Source organism: Rhinolophus sinicus, linkage group LG04, assembly GCF_036562045.2.
Source record: "Rhinolophus sinicus isolate RSC01 linkage group LG04, ASM3656204v1, whole genome shotgun sequence".
Classification (NCBI taxonomy): Eukaryota; Metazoa; Chordata; class Mammalia; order Chiroptera; family Rhinolophidae; genus Rhinolophus; species Rhinolophus sinicus.
The window spans coordinates 181,933,426-181,952,958 of NC_133754.1; the positions used below are offsets into that span (position 1 = coordinate 181,933,426).

At 43.9% G+C, this 19,533-nt stretch overlaps 1 protein-coding gene across 5 annotated transcripts in view; it reads left to right on the plus strand.

Annotated features, from left to right (window-relative positions):
• The window catches only part of GARNL3 (GTPase activating Rap/RanGAP domain like 3), a 123,977-nt gene that overhangs the window by 28,131 nt on the left and 76,313 nt on the right, over positions 1 to 19,533 (plus strand). For 4 of the 5 annotated variants that reach the window (XM_074331030.1, XM_074331031.1, XM_074331032.1 and 1 more), the window contains exon 3: positions 7,258 to 7,327. In XM_074331030.1, coding sequence (XP_074187131.1) covers positions 7,258 to 7,327 — 70 coding nt within the window. Of the gene's footprint in view, positions 1 to 6,147; positions 6,297 to 7,257; positions 7,328 to 19,533 lie in introns of those variants that run through there. The other variant, XM_074331033.1, reaches the window with a different exon arrangement.

The following is a 19,533-nucleotide window of genomic DNA, read 5'->3' on the forward strand; positions in this document are numbered from 1 at the left end:
ATTTAGTCACTTCAAGAATGTTATATAAATGGAATCATTCAGTATGTAACCTTTTAGGATTGGCTTTTCTTCGCTCATCATAATTCCCCGGAGATTTAGCCAAGCTGTTGTCTGTATCAGCAGTGGGTGTCTTTTAATTGCTGAGTAGTTTTCTGTGGTGTGGGTGGACCATAGTTTGTTTAACCATCTGCCCTCTGAATGACATCTAGGCCTTTTCCAGTTTGGGGCTGCTATGAATAAAGCTGCTGTGAATATTTGTAGACAGGCTTTTGTGAATATATGTTTTCATTTCTCTGGGATAAATGCCCAGGAGTACAATTGCTGGGTTATATGGTAACTGCATGTTTAATTTTATGAGAAACTGCCAACTATATTCCAAAGAGGCTTAGCTTACTTACCGTTTCATATTCCCACCTGCAACGTGTGAGTGGTCCAGTTTCTCCATATCCTCACCAGAATTTGGTATGGTTGCTGTTTTTTTTACTTAGAGGTAGAATTTCAAAGGCACTAGTAGAGATCATTATTGAAAGGAACCTCACAGGGAATTACTGGAAGACTTTCTCAATATTAGAGAACCAGATAAGGTCCAGGGACACATGTCTTTGTCAGAAACTTAGTGGATACATAAATACTACAGGAGGAATGCATTCCAGAATGAGAAGGTATGTCAGAATATCTAATGATAGATTGGGGACGGGGGGTGTTGGGGGAGGGGGAAAAAAAGGGGGCAGGAGCCCGCCTGGGTTTAAGTAGAGCAGAAGCAAGCAAAGGTTATCCTTTATTCATTATTCATTTATTCAACAAATATTTATGAGCAGCCTGCTATGAACCAGACATTCTGTAAGACTCACAAGGTGTGGTGATGAGCAAGGTATATAAGGTCCCTGACAGAATAACCAGCATTTACTTAGTGGCTACTGTGTGTCAGATGTTGTCCCAAGCACCTTATGATTTAATCCTTCCATGGAGATGGCTTTATTTTAAGCCCATGTTACAAATGCGGAAACAGGCTCAGAGAGGCTAAGTAACTTGCCTGAGGTCACAGAGCTTTTAAATCCAGGCATGTCTGACCACTTTGTGGTTGGTGAAACTTACTACAGGGTGGTAAACCTAAGAGAGTGGGACAGGAATGCACGGGGCTGCGACCCCAGAAGCACAGTAGGGCAGCAGAGAGCTGTCTGGAGCAAGAATCAAGGGGCTCTGATTTCCTGGGACCCTTACACTCTTATAACCACACCCACCTCCCTCTTCCTGCTTACTTCTAATCTCTTAAAGCTGGTGTCTTAAATCTCTTCAAAAGAGGACAGAAGGGCTGGCCCAGTGGGTCAGGCAGTTAGAGCTCCGTGCTCCTAACTCCGAAGGCTGCCGGTTCGATTCCCACATGGGCCAGTGGGCTCTCAACCACAAGGTTGCCGGTTCAATTCCTCGAGTCCTGCAAGGGATGGTGGGCTCCACCCCTGTAACTAAGATTGAACACAGCACCTTGAGCTGAGCTGCCCCTGAGCTCCCGGATGGTTCAGTTGGTTGGAATACATCCTGTCAACCACAAGGTTGCCAGTTCGACTCCCACAAGGGATGGTGGGCTGTGCCCCCTGCAACTAGAAAACGGCAACTGGACCTGGAGCTGAGCTGTGCCCTCCACAACTAAGACTGAAAGGACAACAACTTGACTGGGGAAAAAGGCCTGGAACAGTGTACACCGTTCCCCAATAAAGTCCTGTTCCCCTTCCCCCAATAAAATATTTATAAATAAGTGAAAGAGGACAGAAAATCTTCCATTTCATCTTTAGAAATTAATAGCATCTCAGCTATAATTGGCATCTCTGCTTCTTTGTGTCACATCTTCAGAGAGAGACAACTGGCCCCTTTTATGCAATAAGCTATTCTACAACCTGTTATCTGGGGGCCCTGGACTCCCTCCAAGCCTAAATCTGTAGTCTGGCACATTTTTTACCTTCTGTCTGTCCCTAGAATAGGGGGATCCCTTCCATCTATCTGTTACTATCTACCTACTATGTTTCCCCAAAAATAAGACCTAGGCGGACGGACATTCAGCTCTAATTGAAGACCGGGTCTTATTTTAATATAATATGAGACCGGGTCTTCTATTAATTTTTGCTCCAAAAGACGCCTTAGAGCTAATTGTCCGGCTAGGTCTTATTTTCAGGGAACCACAATATCAAGGGGGCTGAGGCATTGTCCTGGAGCTCCTGACATTGAACTCTGCTGTCAGTCGGCTTCTGAGAAATTGCCTGATGTTTCTCACCAAGTCTTTGTGGATCCAGGAAGAATCCTCGTTCTTGCTGTTGGCTTTGACATTTCCAGCAGCGCTGGAAATGACTGAGCCTGGATTAGTGGGGTCTGGCCAGTTGTTAGGGTCCGTCACTAATCTCTGGGTGAGGTGAGTAAGGACCGATCTCATTGAGTTTCAGCTTCTTTCTTTTTTCTATATTTAGTTTCCATAACTAGTCCTTTTTGGAGGAGGTTGCCCTGCTTTCCGGGAATCTGACTTACATAATGGCAGCTCCTCTGCGTGGAGCTGGAAACCTTTGCTTTCATCCTGGGCCCTACTTAGAGATTTAACATGAAAGTCTTCAGCTCTGTTCATGCTTTGCAAAGCGTGATCCAGCACCCTCAAGTATTAATCTGCTAAACAGAGGCATTTATATTTAGAGCCTAGAGCACATTGCATGTGAGGAACTCGAGCTCTCTGGTGCGGTTTGGCACCTGCCATGTTCTGGTGACATGCTCTCGGGTCCTGGGCACTCCCTAGGTGAGGTCCCTCTGCTAGGTCAGCACTGTAGGGAGGAGAGGGCCTGCCGAGCTGTGATACGCCCCCTAGGAGGCCTGCTGCGTGGCCCCCGTCTCCCTTTCTGCTGCAGCGGGAGAAGAAAGCAGCTATTTAAAACTCTTTAAAAAGTTGGTAATCACTTATGCCAAACACCCCTTCCCAGGGCTCTCTCTAACAACCTGAGAAGAATTCACACTCATAATAAGAACAATAGTAACAGCTAACCTAGTTTTCCATGATAAGCATTGTGCTTAGAGTTATCTGCTCTTTCTGATTTATTCTTCATAACGCTACTAAGTGGGCAATACTGCCAACCGCATTTTACGTATGAGGGAACGCATGTCTGGAGAGGTGGAGAGCCCACGTTTGACTGAAGCACATGCTCTTCAGGACTATATCCCATGATAGAAAGCTTGATCAAGGCTTTGTCCTTCCCTATAAAAGTGCCGTGGAATCGCTAGCAGGTTGCCCAGGAATTCCAGAGTCATCTGGAAGAGCAGTGTTTTTCAAAACATTGTCTGTGGCCCGTCTGCACCGGGATTTCCCCAGCTGCTTGTACAAGTCACAGACAGGCTGATTCACAACCTCTGGGAATAGGGCCAGGGGATCTGCATTTTTAGAAAGCTCCCCCAGGGACTGTGAGGGACTCTAAAGTCTGATAATCACTGCTAGCGGATATTTTCATTGGCACACTGGTCACAGTTTATGGGTAGGCCTGAAACCAACCACAGGGATTCCTGACACTGTAGGGCGGTGTGGGGCAAACTTTTCTCTAAAGGGCCAGATAGGAAATAGTGGGGGCTTTGTGGGCCGTACAGGTCACTACGGCAAGTACTCGAGTCTGTCATTGTAACCGCAAAGCAGCCACAGAGGACCTATAGCCAAAGGGCGTGGCTGTGTTTCCATAAAACTTTGTTTTCAAAAGCAGGCCATGGGGGCCATAGTTTGCTGACCCTTGGTGGAGTCATCCTGGCCCACCAGCCCGCCGAGGATCCCTTTTTGTGGGGGTTATTCTTACACTACTTTCTGTTCCTGTGGAGAGCTGTATCAATGAAGATAAAAATCGCCTGTTATACTAGATAAACCCTGAATCTTAGTGACATAAAACAGTGTTATTTCTCATTCATACTGAGGGTCCTCCTGCTTGGGATTTTCTAGGTGGTCATTTAGGGACCAGGGCTCCTCCAGGGGTGGCTTCACCGCCCCTGGTCTGCACAGGCCCCTCCCTCCAGCCAGTGGATGACAAAAGAGAGCAGGAATGGTTCATGGGAAGTTTTACGGGCGAGGTCTGGAGGAGGAGCCTATCATTTCTACCATTTCATTGGCCAGAACTCTTTTTGTTTGCGGTCCAGAAACAGAACAATTTTTCAAGTCTGTGAGGCTCTTGGTCTCTGGACTCTGTTCCCTTCTGTCTTTGCTTGAAATCCATCCAGTTCCTGCCTGGGCTCATCTCTTCCTTGGAAAACACCTGGCCAAGGCCAGCCATCCGGCACACAGCATCACCCTGATCTGTCTAACCACTTGCCCGAGTACCACGGCTCAGCAGGCACATGTCCATCTTCTAAATTCCTGGAGGTGTAAGTCCTACCACATACTCTGCTACCATGTAACAGAGATCTCCGTCTTTCAGCCTCTGAGATCAATGTCCTCAGTGGCCACTGCCTGCCTACTATATTTTAGGTTGTTGCTATGGTAGCACCCATTGCAAGATACGCACTTCTGCATTAGTTCAGATAACACAGCGGCTCGAACAGGTAAACCCAGATTCGACGTGGTTAACACAACGGAATGTTCATGTCTTGCTCCCAACATGTTCCAGTCCAGATGTTCTGGAGGTGTGCCCTTCCACGTGCTCATTCAGAGACCCAGGTTCCTTCTGTCTTGAAGCTCGGCCTTTCTACAGGTCCTTCTATTCCTGTCCACCTGCTGGCCCTGGGGAGCAGAGTGCGTGCCCCTCATGGACGTGCCTGGAAGTGGGGCACAGCACTGCTGCCCAGAACTCGGTCGTATGGTCACACTGACTGCACGAAGGGCTAGGAAATGTAGTGTAGCCACAAGCCCGTGAGGAAACGAGAACAGGTTTTGGCGTGTGCGTAGCAGGGTCTGCCTCGGGGCCGAGACGGTCTGGACTGGTGGAATAATGACCAGGGACTGATCAGGGACAGTGTGGACAGGTCACAGTGCCTTCGTGCTCACAGGGGTGCTGACAGCTAGAAAGGTCAGAGGATGCGCCAGTATCTTCATTAAGGCAACAAACATTTACTGCATGTCCCCTCTGGCCAGGCAGTGGGCCAGACTCTGGGGACCTGGACGAGAATAAAGTGCCTCTCGGAGCTCTGGGAGAGCCCCTCTAATCACAACCCTGTGCTGGATGGCGAGGAACCAGAGAGCCTGGGCAGGGGAGGGGGTGGAGAGGGTTTTTAAACATGGCTGGTTGGAGTTCCTCCTGCAGGCCTAGAAACACACCTGGTATAGTTCAGCCTGGTGCCACCATTAGCCAGCCGTCTCTGCAGTGTGTCGGATGAAAGGTAATTAGAGGGGCGGAAAGGGCAACTGATAGCAGATGTTCTGTTTGTATCTGTCTTGGTTGTTTTCCCAGGACATTATCTCCCTCTCTGAGGCTTCTAAGGCAGTGGTTGCTCCAGGACGTAGGGTTGTCATTTTGTGTGTGTGTGTGTCTCTGGCTGTTGGCAAAGTGAGGGAGCTGGCACTGTGTCTTAGAACCCCCTGCGTGGTGCAGAGGGCAGCAAGGGAGGGGCCCAGAGCCTGGCATCCGGCTCTCTTCATGTAACTGGCCCGCCATTCGCGTTAGAGGCTGCGGCTGGTGTTGGCTGCGTAGCCGGCCGGGCAGAAACTGAAGAGGTGGCTGAGATGTGGGCACACAGAGCTTTCAGTCAACAGCCACTGAGCGCCCGCTCTGTTCCCGGTCTCTGCCCAAGTGCATGGACGTTCCTCCCCCTGGAGTCCATTCTCTCTTGGAAACTCAGGAACTCAGGTCACCAGGGAAGGGTCCTGACACTGCTATGTAGGGCAATGGCAGCATTCTCCAGGGGGTCTTCAAAATGAGCTAAGAAAATGGGCATAGAGGACGGATTTCACACCGAGCAGAATAGGCCATGCAGGGAAGTTTTTAAATCTCTTTCAGAGATTTTTTTTTGGTAGACAATCATGTCACTCAAAGAGGATAGCCGGGGTAGTATCTAGGACACCCTTCCAAGCTGCATTCGTTAATTTGTTGCACATTTTCTGCCAAGGAAGTGAGAATACAAAAGGTTAAATTTCTCATATAAGATTAATTCAGCCATCTCTGTGAAATGGTGGAAGCAGAATATCATTAGGCCCCCTAATCTCATTTCTCTCGTGCTGTCTTTCTTGGAGCCTATCAAAGAGGGCCTGGCAGAGAGTCAGCTCTGTGGGTGCGATGCATCAGTCAGTCTCTTTCTGAAACGTGAAAGAGGCCTGTCATTTAGAAAATGTAGCTTGCCTTTTAGGGGAGGATGAAAAGGTACTGAACGCACCTGTCTTTGCATGTTAGAGCTCAAACATTTTGGCTATGTTAAACTTGTAATTCCTGTGTAATTTTACTTTCTATGTTTTCTTAGAGTTATTTGCATGACATATTAGAACAAAACTTACTGAAACTATTGGTATTTGCGGATCCCTAGTGGTTCCATGAGTACTGTTTGGGGTCCCAAATACACTAACTAGTAAACAAGATATGTGTCTTTTGAATGTGCATTCGAGATATAATGTAGTAACAATTTTGCCCTTGTTTTAATTGCTGGTCTTTGATAACGCATGTGATTTTTCTTATCTGATTGAAGTGTTTTTTGAGGGGAGGGGGTGGGAAAGTATTAGCTACTGCTGTGTAAAACACTAAATATACTGGGAAGTTCGATTTTTAGATATTTTTGTTAGTCCTGGTCTTTTTTCATATTGTGATATTGTCATAAAATAAAGGGTGGGGGGGAGCCGACCAGGATTTTTGAAGTTTTTTTCCTCCTATTTAAAGTTTTGTTTCTCTTATACAGCCTCAAATAATGCTGGTTATTTTTATGTGGAATATTTGGGACAAAGAAGCTCTCTTAAACGAAAGATAATTGCAAGCTTTGTCCCTTGCCTCAAGTTTACTGCAGGATTTCTATCCGCTCTGGTTATACAGATATGAAATTATAAACCACCAGTAGCCTTGGAAATTGCAATCGATTCCTAATGACTAAATATTTAATTCAATCATTGCCCAGACTTCCAGGGATGACTCGGGTGTTTTCCTTTTGACTGAGGGCTCCATGAAAGCCCGGCAATGGCTGCTAAGGACTGGGTCTGTTGCAAGGAGGCTCCCCTGCAGTGAGGAGCTGGGGCCAGCCCTTTCCATAGCAGCCCTTTTTGCAAATGGTAGTCGATTTTTGCAGAAGGTTTGTGGCCAGATCGCTATGTGTAATACTGATGAAGCATTTTTGTTCCAGCTCTGTCTCGGAAGACCTAGGCTGTAGACGTGGGGATTTCAGTAGGAAGCATTATGGATCTGTGGAGCTGGTAAGTTTACACTGTCTGTTCAGTGGTAGTACATTGATTTAGAATTTAGAGAGGCTCGCCAAGCTCATCAGATCTTTTGTTGTATATTTACTGTTAGACCATGTGAATACAGTATGAGGGTTGGATGCGAATAAATGACCATTAAAAGGGTCTAATAATCTGATCATCTTTATTTGTTTTTGTTACGTACTTTTCATCTGTGTCTTTCAGTTTGTTAAAAATGTGTGTGCCTTGGTATTTTTCTCTGTCAGTGATGTATATTATTTAAAAATGATTTATGAATTAGGAAAGGTAGCATTTGGTTTTTATAATATCTTGTTCCAAAAAGTTTATAAATCTCGTTTCTGAGGTTTAAATATTATTGAAATACATATTCTGATTTTTTTTTGTACCTTTGCTCCCTGGGTATGTGATAGGAGTTAGAATATTTATGAGATTTTTTTTTTCCTGTTAAAAGTATATTTGTTGGACTGTAATAGATGATAGATATCTGGAATGAAAACGTCCACATTTTCTTTAATGAGGGACATTGGGGTTTGTGTTAAGATTTTTAAAAATAGTATGCTTTCATTTTTTAAAAGGCATAAGGAAGGCATAAAATAGCCTCAATTGTTTTAAAGACAGAATTGAATTGTGATTTTTTTTCTGAATTGCATGGAAATTTGAACAATTTTTCAGGAAAATCTGCTCATAAAATTGTCTTGGTTATTATTTAACATTATTAAAAACGTTAAATTTATTTCTGTCTACTTAACCAAAAACTGAGTAGATACGATCCATTTGTGTAGCCCCCAATTATCCCCCATTTATATAAGCTGCATTCTTACAGGGTTTAACTAGTAGAAAATTTTGTGCCAGAGTTGTGTAGCAGTAGCATATAGTACAGGCCTGACTATGTACCTGGCTGGCCCAGGGATGAATAATCTTGAACATATAACATAAATGAAAGATTTTATCCTTGTTCTTAAGGAGCATACTGTCCTCAAGCTGGGCAGATAAGATACATAAAATATCTAAAGAATGAATTTAGTCACATAAAAAACTCATTGACTGACTCAATCGATGCCTGTTCTGTGTCAGACATTCAGACCACCACCTCTCCTGAAGGAGCGTGTGCATAAATGTAATTCAGGGTGGGAATTGATAAATAATGTGAGAGGTGTACAATAGGGCACGGTGGGGGGCGAGGGAAGGGAGGGAGCCACCCATTCTGGCCATGATCTTGGGGAAGCGGCCTGGAAGGAGGCTATAGGATGTGGGTTGGTGGCAAACAAGGTAAGATAGTAGATATTTGCAAGCAGCGTGATTTGGGGCAGTGGTGTATTTGAAGGGCAGTGAACAAGTGGCCCTGCCTAGCAGAGTGTAGGCAGCAGAGCTTAGTGGTTATAAAGCAACTCGGCTTTGGAATCAGAAAGCCTACGTGCATATACCAGTTCCATCACTTACTATCTCCGTGAAGTTCGTTGAACCTTAGTGGTGCTTAAGAGCTTGTGCTCTGAAGACATTCTTGTTTCATCGTTTACTAGTGGTATGATCTTGAACTTCTTTTGGCCTCAGTTTGCTCATCTGTGAAATGGGGATATTAATATTATCTACCTTACAGAGTTGCTGGAGGATTAAATGAGGTGACATGCAGAAGCACAGTCCATGTTAACTAGCTGTCATAGTAAAAATGAAATTTATTAGCAAAAGCAGAACCTTGAACTCTCAGGTGAAGACTTTGAGCCTGATCTAGTAAGTAGCAGGGAGCACTTGGAATGAGTGACAGTGGTGTTTGTGTGAGACAGACAACACAGGATGAAAAATGGGCCCTTTATTGACGTGTGGAAATCCTGGAATGTCAACTTGGGAAGGTACTTGAGAGCAGTACATTCAAATTGAACTGGCATCAGAATCACCTGGAGAGTTGATTAAAACAGAATGCTGGGCCCCACCCCCAGAGTTGTAAATTCAGTCAGACTTTGCATTTCTAACAAGTGCCCAGATGGAATGGGTGCTGCTGACCCCAGGACCACACTTGAAGAAACCCTGGCTTTGGAAAATCCCAGACGAATGAGACCAATAGTTCTTCAATCCATTTGTTCAAGTTTTTACTCTGGAGCCATGAGTGTATGTGTGTGGGTGTGTGATTGACTTTTTAAGATATTATATAAAGTACATTTTAAATATAGTTTTAAATCCCATGTATAATTTCACCACCTTGCAGCATGTGTTCTCATCTTCTTTTGGTACCTTCCAATCTTGAGAGCTACAAATGTCATTTCTGCTTGCTTGTAATCAAATTATATATTTCATTTTACATGCATCGTTTTTCATTTAACTGGTGTTTTTTTAAATGTCTTCTTGTTGTTATACAGTCTTCAGTGTTACCATTTTAATTGGCATGTGATAGCCCAACATGGTGATAAAAAATGACTGAGTAACAATTTCCCTCCGTTTGTAAAATTAGGTTGTTTCTAGTTTTCCCATGTTAGAAGTGACATGGTGGTTAGGATGGTTGAGAAAAATGAAGCAAGTTCCATTTTGGTTATCTAAGGAGCTCTTGAAATTCTGACTCCAAGAGGGAAGGAGAGATTTCTCTCTCACCATGAACGGAGCATTATTAAATTAAAAACTGTTTTATGCGTTCTGTGTTTATGAGGAAGTAAGTTTAACCATTTCTTACCCCTGGTTTGATGAATATTTTGGGGGACCCAATTAAATCTTGGGAATGCTGGAACTCAAACTTAGAGGGACAGGATACCCAGGATTCTGTAAAGTTGAAATTTTAGCATATACTTCTCCTGACCTTGAACAAATTAGGTACGAGTCCTTGTGAAGAATTAAGCTTGGCCATTCAAATCAGGAATGAGGGCTGATTTGGGGGCTAAGTTCCCTCAGTTTAGATTGGGTGTAAAGGTTCGTGAGTGAGAACGTGGACACTCAGATCTCTGTAGACCAATGCGAGAGGTTCCCAGCCCTCGTTCAGTGACTGTTTATTGAAGGTTTACCACCACGTGTCAGGCACTGAGGGAGAAGGAAAAAGTTTCTGCTCTCACGGAGCTAGAGTCCAGCTTTAGGAACCGAGTGCCGCAAACTCTGTCTCCACAGTGCTTCTTACCTGGACCCCAGCTTTGTTCCCTGCCTTAGTCAGGCAGTGTTTTGTTGTAAGGAACAGAGAGCCACTTGGTCCAGCTCACGTAACGGATGTGGAGGAATCTCACCGAGACGCAGTGCAGGAAGCACAGCTGGGCCTTGTGTGACTGCGAAGCCTTCCAGCAGCTATTTTCTGTTTCTCTCTGGTCCCTCTGATGTCTCAGCTTCACGTTTCTCTGCGTGTCTCCTCTCTGCAGACCAGCTTCCCCTGACTGCACAGTTGCCTCGCTCCAGCCCTTTTCTCCCAGCAGTGGTGCTTTTTAAATGTTTATTATGATTATAAATATACACAACATAAAATTTACCATGTTTAAGTGTACAATTCAGGACTATTAAGTACACTCGCGTTGTTATGCAACCATCACCACTATTCACTTTTCGAACATTTTTCATCATCCCAAATAGAAACTGTACCCATTAAACAATAACCCCATATTCTCCCACATCCCCAGCACTTGGTAACCTCTCTGTGAATTTGTCTATTCTAGGGACATCATGTAAGTGGAATTATACAATATGTGTCCTTTTGTGTCTGGTGTATTTCACTTAGCATAATATTTTCAGGGTTCATCCATGTTATAGCATGTATCAGAATTTCATTCCTTTTTATAGCTGAATAATGTTCCCCGGCTCTTTACTTACCACTGTATTCCTAGTTCCAAGCACAATACTTAGCGGTAGTTACTTAGTAAATATTGGTTGAACGAATTGAATAGTTTAATTTGGTTGAATTTAGAGAGTAGCCTAACCCGTCAAAAATAAATAAAGGAAAAACAAGCCTCTGTGATCCCCCACCCCAAATACAGTTAGATTCATTAGCTCGGGGTGCATTCCGCCTAAAACGCATGCCATTTTTCTTCTTGATGAATGGAAAGTCTGGCCTCTCATAGCAGCATTGTAAGCAAGGCACAGCTCCCATCGACCATTCTTCATGGCTTTATATCAAAATTTGTCAGGAAAAGCATAAGATTGTTTGTAGCTTTTATTGATATTTTCTTGGCCTTTGACTCAATGGATAGGAAACTGATGTGTTATGAATGATAAACAGTATGGGCTCGATATAGACTTCACTCTGGCCTACATCTCGCTACTTCTGAGGAAGTCACAATCGGCAGGTAATTTCGAGTCAGGATAAAGCAGAGTAGGCTATTGTCGGTTTTTTAAACTTGTACCTTAATGAGTCAAGCCTGCATGGGATGAGCTCCATGCTCCCCTGCTGTGTCGAAAAGAAACATATAACTGCTTCTCTCTGAGGAGGGCATGGTTTTGTTGTTATGGACCCAGGGGGCCTCAAAGGGCATCTGTCTGTACTATTTCATTATTGTCAAAAGAACGGTTTACGGTGAACTTGCTTGGCATCTGCAGATTTTAACATTTGCCGTTTGACTGTTTGAAGACTCTTGAAGTCCGCTGCGTAGTTATGTGTATTTTTGCTCAGGCTCGGATCTGAATTGTGCCTGTGGGACTGTCGTGCAGAAAGATGCCTCTTGGCTGATGAGTGAGTCAGCTGCCTCTCCGGCATCCCTAGCACCGCTCGGCTTTGTTCTCTAGTTAGACTTGAAGAGGCTTTTTTTTTTGTTTCCATAGGCATTTTATGGGAGAAATTATATTCTATGTATTATTATCAAAGTGAGGGATTAGTGAAGGTACCAGCGTATTTCCCCCAGGAATATCAAAACAACAAGACTTCAACATTCTCCAGCTAAAGCCATAATTTTGACAGATGTTCTTAATACTTAACTGGCTTGGATCTAAGTCTTTATAGCAGGTCGACTCATGGAGGTGCCACAATATTGATGTTAGGGCATTCACCAGTAAGGTAGCCTGGCTTAAAACTGTGGGTGCTTTTTTGGGTATTTTTGGTGCTTTTGTGGGCGCTGCTGAAAGCTGACTTTGAACCGCTTCCAGGCTAAAATTATTGCAACCGTTTTCAGTGATGTAGAACTTTGAGACCTAAATCATATAATTTATTTATGCATTAGAATGGAACCAGAAATCTTTTATTATGATTATTATTTTGTTATTGCTGTTACTGGTTTCAGCATTTATTGAATGTTTACTGTGTACCAGTCACTGAGATAAATACTTTAGATGCATTTACCTATTTGGCCCTCACAGACAACCATAGGTGCTAGATGTGATTCGATTATGCCTCCCACTGTGGGTGCTCAGAAGAAAATGTGGATATTGAATGAATTCCCATTTCGCTGAGGATCTCAGACACGTCCCACAGCCAGTGAGTGGAGGAGGGGTGACATTTAAACCCAGGTCTGTCTGGCTCCAAGAGCCGCTGGGCCCAATCTCTTAGTCTGTGAGCTCTTGCCCTTGTAGCCCCACTGCTTGCAGGTGGTTTTTTAAGGAATCTAGGTTGATTGTCACAGCAAAAGCCTCTGCTCTTAATCGACAGCAGAGAGGAACTCTGCTTTAGGTTTTCGCTCAAACGAATCATTTCAAACTCCCTTTCATCCAAATGTTAACACAAGCTTGGTTTTAAGAAGAACATTTATAAAGAGTTCTCCAAAGAGATGTCCGTGCCATTAAGTGGTTTACGTTGAATTCCTGGATGAATCCCAACATAAGGTAGGCAGGTAGCTGCAGACACCTGGCCTGCCGTTCCGGGCCCCTCGCACACCTGCTTCTGTGGCTCTGTGCCTTGGCATTCTGCCTTCAGCTTGCTCTGATGGACGGAGTGGGAAATAGCCTTAGGGATCTGGATGGTATGTTCTGCTGTAGGATCCTCTTGAGGATTTTTCTCAGTCTGCCACAAAGTGTCTTTTTTAAGAGGACCTCTGAGATCAAAGTTTTTCTGGGGCAGAAGTAGCATGCTTTTCCTGAGAAGCGGCTGTGTTGTTAACCTCACAGGCAGCGGGAATCCTGCAAATGACGGTATTTTCCTCTTTGCAGTGGCCTCTCGGAAGCTCAGAACCCACGTTATGGCTTGCTTCTAACTGCCTTTATAGCATGCATCTTGACCTTATTCTCTCGTTTCCATTTAATTTACCCACACCTAATTTTCCCTTGTTCTGAGCTTGCTCAGTATCTAATTTTATCCTTTGAGTAAGATCTATATCAGTAGCTGCTTTAAATATTTTTTAAATAAGGTAGAGCAAAAATGAAAAATAAAAATAATAAAGTAGAGCATGAACAATAAAAAAAAACACAAAACACAGTATTTCTGTATCCAGCCCTTACCTTAACAGCATATCCTCTGTACCCGGTTTATAGAATGCTTTGGGCCCTTGTCTCCTCCTCTCCTGACTCTTTGATAACTGTTATTTTATCACCTGTTTTCCTTGAATCAACAACACTTGGGGCGAATTTGCACCTCCTGACCGGCCATTTGGTGACCACCTTGAACACCGAGCTGTGTGTGAATGGTGCGGATAGCTGGGGAACAAAACTATCCCAGATCTGCTTGATAAATACACACTGTAATACAAATACCAGACAAGTCCTCCAAATTTTCCCAGGCAAAAATCTTGGGAACAGCCACTTCCATGATATTCAGCACCAGCATGCTTTCTAGTTTCAAAAGTAGAACTGCAGACGCTCCACTCCGTCCCATCTGTGGCTCCAGGGTTGCTCATGTTCCTCTAGCAGCCACACAAGTGTCCCTGTCCCCTACTGCCACCTTCTCTTCCACGGTGATCCCCGCTGCTGTGGCAACGCCCTCAGCTCAGCTCACCGTCTCTGGCTCCTTCCTACACCTTATGCTGGCTGCCTGGGGTGTTTCTGTTCATTGACTCTGTGGTCTTCAATTGGTGGGGCACAGTACCCCAGTACGCTGGTATGCTGCAAAAATACTTGCAAATTTTGATCAGTGTGTAACAGTTCATTTTTTATATATAACCAGAGATACAAACTGTTAACATATGGTTTGCTTGGTTAGTTCTTCAGCATAGGAAGTCAAGTTTCCTACCTTGATTGTGGTTTCTTGTATTCCCGGGAGGCAAAATTCTCATGTGTGTCGCAAGCACAGTCTTTCTCGGCACCTGTTTGATAATAACCTTTGCCTGCATCTGATGTGTGCCAAAGGGCTCTCTGCCCTACATCACCAGGGCCTTCGCGCACCCACCTCAGACCAGGCTCAGCAGCATGGCTCATCCATTGCAGCAAAAATAAATCTTAAACTTGATCAAAAACATATACTGTTATCTACCTTCGTCTACTGCTCTGATGAATAGAAAATATTTTCAGTTTTCCGAAAGTGCTTTTTTAAGAACCTGTGTTTCCTTCTGCATTTAGGCAGGTCTGCCATCAAAACTGGTATTTAACAGCCACACACACACACACACACACACACACACACACACTTGCGTGTGCGCGTGTGTTGAAAACCACTCTTTTACTTCTGTTGGAGCTGTTAAAGTTGAAAAGGAATTTTATCTTCTTGCCAACCTTTCCCCATGTGGCTCTGAGCATTTGGAGCTCATTCCTATAGGCCTTCCAAATAAATCTGCCTCTTTTAACTTATCAGCTGCCCCCTGGCGGCATCCTGGGCTGATTTCCCTGGGGTTGCGGGACCCAGAAAATTGAGGCTGCATTCGGTCTCTCTCAGTGCCCCAACCTGAGGGCCTTGTCTTTCAGCTTTCACATCCGTTTTCTTCGGGGCCACATCCATTCCACGGTTGGAGCAGTTTTTCACCCTCTTTGTAAGAGAGGAACATCTCTGAGTCCTAAAAGTGCTTCTCCGTCTCCCCCACTGAATGGACTTAAGGAAAATCGTGCCCCCAAATCCGTGTAGGGTGCCATGACTGACTGACCACACAGGGTTCCCAGCTTTACGTTCCCACTGTTACTGTTCAGCCACAACTAATATTCTTATTTCTGCTATATTGAACTATTTCACCCATTTAATTAAAGCAGTTCCTTTGGGTTCCTTTTTGGCCTCAGTTTTTTAATTGGTCTGTTACAGTTATCACTGTGTTGCCATCTTTTAAAATATTCTCACAAACTGCATTTGCTTAATAGATGTGAAGACTTTTCCATTACTCTGGGGGTACATCTCAGCCACTCTCTTGTTGATCCCCGCGGTAGTGCCACAGTTTCCCTTCTGAAGTCCACCTTGGGATGTCTCCCCTTCTTGTTCCTCACTCTTGCCAAGGTCAGCAAACCTCCTTGCTACCAAATCGTTTCCTCCCCGCAGGACCTCGGTTGCTGCCTATAGACTGGTGACTCAGGGCCCTCTATTCAGCCCAGATCTCTAGCCACAGCATCTGCCCAAATGCCCACTGGGCATCTCTACTGGCAGCTGACCCTTAACATGCCCCAAACTGAACTCACCTTCATCCCTCTTCTCCCAGCTCAAACCACGGAGTGAATGGCACCACCGTCCCTTCAGTTGCTAATTCCAGACACCAGGAAATGACCCATAGCCCACATGCAATCTCTTCCCGAATCCTGTTGGTTCTATGTTCTAAATAGACTTCATGGCTAAGTTGTTCTTCTTCACGTGATATTTACTTATGGTACCAAACAGCCTTTTTGAGAGATAGATGACACATATATATGTAGCTACACATGGAAATATGTAGGTAATAATTTAAATTTCACAGCTACATGTTGAGATGTAGATATTGTTATTACCCCCACTTTACAGCTGAGGTAACTGAGGTTCAGTTGTTCAATTAACTTGTTCAAGGTCACGTAACTAGTAAGTTGTAGAGCTTGTTCCCCCACCTCATTCACAGTAGCTCGTGTTTACTTAGAAGTTCTGGTGTCTCGCCATTGTTCCAGGCTGTTCCACTGGCCCTCCAACTTTATTGTACAACATAATCACGTGAGGAGTTTACCTAAACTTCTGGTCGTGATTCTGTATGTCTAGGCTAGGCGGAACAGTGCGCATTTTTCACAAGCTTCCCTTATGAAAGTGACTTCATTCCTGTGTGTTTTTCATTTGGTCTTAAGGAGATAGGAAAAGAACAGGAATGTTTGCTTCTGTGTGCTCCCTTCTTTTGTGCTGTTAGTGTCATTCCCTTTCCCTGACCTTCTGGCACTTTCTCTTGCTCTCCCTGACTTCTCAAAGTGGCATGCAACAAGTTTTGGTAAGATTGCATCAGTTTGTCAGAATCCTCAGCTGTAATGAACCTGAGTCTGGCTGCTTTGATTTCCTTAATGCTGTGAAGAATACTTTCCCAAATGGACCATGAAATCAACCTCATCTTTCTACTTACAAACAAGCAAGCAAACAAGTAACAACAACACAAAAACAGCAAACCTTCAGCATCTCTCCTGTGCTTATGGGATAATGTAGGTACTCTTCACCTTGACATTGAAGGCTTTCCACAGTCTCACTCCAACATATTTTTGGAGCCTTCACTCCTGTCGCCCACCATCCAGCCAAACAGACCTTTACCCACCATTCCCCAGGTCTCTGGGCTTTCCATGTGCCTCTCCATCCTTCTAGAATGCCTTCTTGCGTGTGCCAGGCCTCGGTTTTCCATGCAGCCTTCCCGGATTCACTATGGGGAAAGTCCTCTCTCACTCTTTAGAACCCTGCAGCTCTTAGCATTTCTCTATGACACTTGTTATATTTTACACTGTCTAAATATAACAGGTGGTCATTTCCTACCTTTTCTAGTAGGGAGGGCTCATGGTTATTTTGTTGTATCCCCAAGGCACTTCATTCACTGCCAGATGTTCATGTATGAGCTATTAGGTTGGTGAAAAAGTAATTGTGGTTTTTGCATTTTTTCCCTTTTAAACTGTAATTACTTTTGCACCATCCTAAATAGAAGGTGTGTTTTTCTAAGAATCTGGTATCTGATAAATCCTTTTTTTATCTTCTTAAATGTTTTGTATTACTTCGCAGTCTTTGTATGTGCATGTATGTGCACGCTGATATTTTTCTGATCATAAAAGGAAATACATGCTCATTATAGAAAATTTGAAATATACTGAAAAGTGCAGAAAAATTAAATTCATCTGGGGTAGCTGGATGGCTCAGTTGGTTAGAGTGCGAGCTCTGAACAACAGGGTTGCTGGTTTGATTCCCACATGGGCCAGTGAGCTGCGCCCTCTACAACTAGATTGAAGGACAACGACTTGGAGCTGATGGGCCCTGGAAAAACACACTGTTCCCCAATATTCCCCCCAAAAAAAAGTTTAAATTCATCTGTAATCCTATCACCTTTGGATAAGCACTGTTAAGATTTAGTGTATGTCTTTTGAAGATTTAGTGTGTGTCTCTTTAGTAATTAAATTTATATACAAAATGGGTTTATATATTTTATTCTGCTTCTTTACTTAAAAACAAAGCATGATACTCTCCTACAAACAATTTTGTCTCCTCCCATCCAAATCTCATTTCTTCTTTATGTCTAATTGCACAGGCTGGGCATTGGCTGTTATTCCGGAACAGCAATAAATATCACGGTTGCAGGAATCCCTGTCCTCGAGTTCCAGTTAAGGTTTGTCGGCAGTACGCCAGGGTGTCTTGACTCAGTCATTACATTCCTGAGATGACCTCAAGTTACGCCTTCCGCAAGAACAACGTGGCTGGTTTTAAATTTCTGACTCATCACCTCTTTCTCTTCAAACTTCACAAACTTTGATCTGGTTTCCTAGGCCTGCGGTAACAAATGACCACAAACTGAATGGCTTGGAACAACCGAAAGTTTTTTCTCTTGTAGTTCTGGAGGCCAGAAGTCCAGAATTAAGATGTTAGCAGGACCATGTTCCCTCTTGAAGGTTCTAGGGGGAAAGTGGGTCCTTGCCCCTTTCGGGGCCTGGGGTCACCAGCCGCAACCCGACTGGCCTGTAGCTGCAGCACACGGCCTTCTTTCCCACGGCTTGTATCTACATCTCCCTCTCTCTTTTCTCTTGTAAAGACACCAGCCCTTGGACTTAGAGTGCACCCACCCCCCCATCCAGTATGACCTCATCTTAAGTTAATTTATTATACCTGCAAAGACCCACTTTGCAACTAATGAGATTCCAGGTGGATGTAAATTGCAAATAATGAGATTCCAGGTGGATATGAATTTGGGGGGTAGGGGGGTTCACTATTCAATCTAGTACCCTCTGCTCTTGGGTGTTCTGAAGAGAAGTCCGAGGCATTTCCTGCCTAGAGCTTTCTCAGATCTTCTTTATTCTTCTGTTTTAAAAATATTTCTCATTATTTCTCTGCGTGTTTGTCTTTTCATTAATTTTGCTTAAAACATTGTGTCTCGGTGGTTCTTAGATGCAGGTTTTTGTTAAGGCTGAATATTTTCTTCCGCTGTATCTTTAATTATTGGTCATTTTTCCCCCTTCAGAATAGTGAGACCGATCTTTTTCTCTGTGCTCTGCAACTGTCTTTACTTTCTCATTATTTTCATTTTATTTTGTGCCCTTTCATTCTGGGAAAGCATTTCAAATGACGAACATACTACTGTCTCCGATTTCTGCAGTGGACATTTTGCTTTCCTCCTCAGGTGAGGACTTCAGTCCTACACTTGCGTATTTGGGTCCTCTTTTTGTTTTATTTCCCCCACATCCATAAGCTTTATACACTTGTTGCAAAGGTCACGCCTTTTGTCTTATTAACAACAACAACTGCTTTTACCAAAGTTGTATTTTGGTTGCATAGTAAAAAAAGGTACGCTTCATTTTTTAGTTTTCAGGATCATATGTAGCATTTTTTTCATAGCTCCCATCTTGGGTTGTTTTCTTTCTTTTTTTTTCTTTCCTTTTTTACGAAATCTTCAAACAGAGAGAGCTTTTCAGACCTTATATGTTTCAAAAGACTGTACCTGTCACTGGCCTCCGTTCTCATTGTCCTTCTGGGAACTTCAGCTTCTCAAGCTAGACACCTGAATGGCTGCTGGTTGTACAAAGTTTCCTGATCAGTTTCCAGTATCTATAATAGTTGGTGTTTCTCTTGCAAAGCTCTGCTGGGGGAGCAGCCGTGCTTGGCTTTGGCTGCTCTGAACCAATGGCTGCAGAATTTAACATATACAGCAGGGGCCTAGGGGGCTCCAGGCTGTGGGAAGGGAGTGCTGAAGTAATGCTGGCTAGCTCTTTACACAAGCATGTTTTTCTGTATAGACGAAAGAACATGGAGACTATGAAGAGGTGAAATCTCCCCAGCC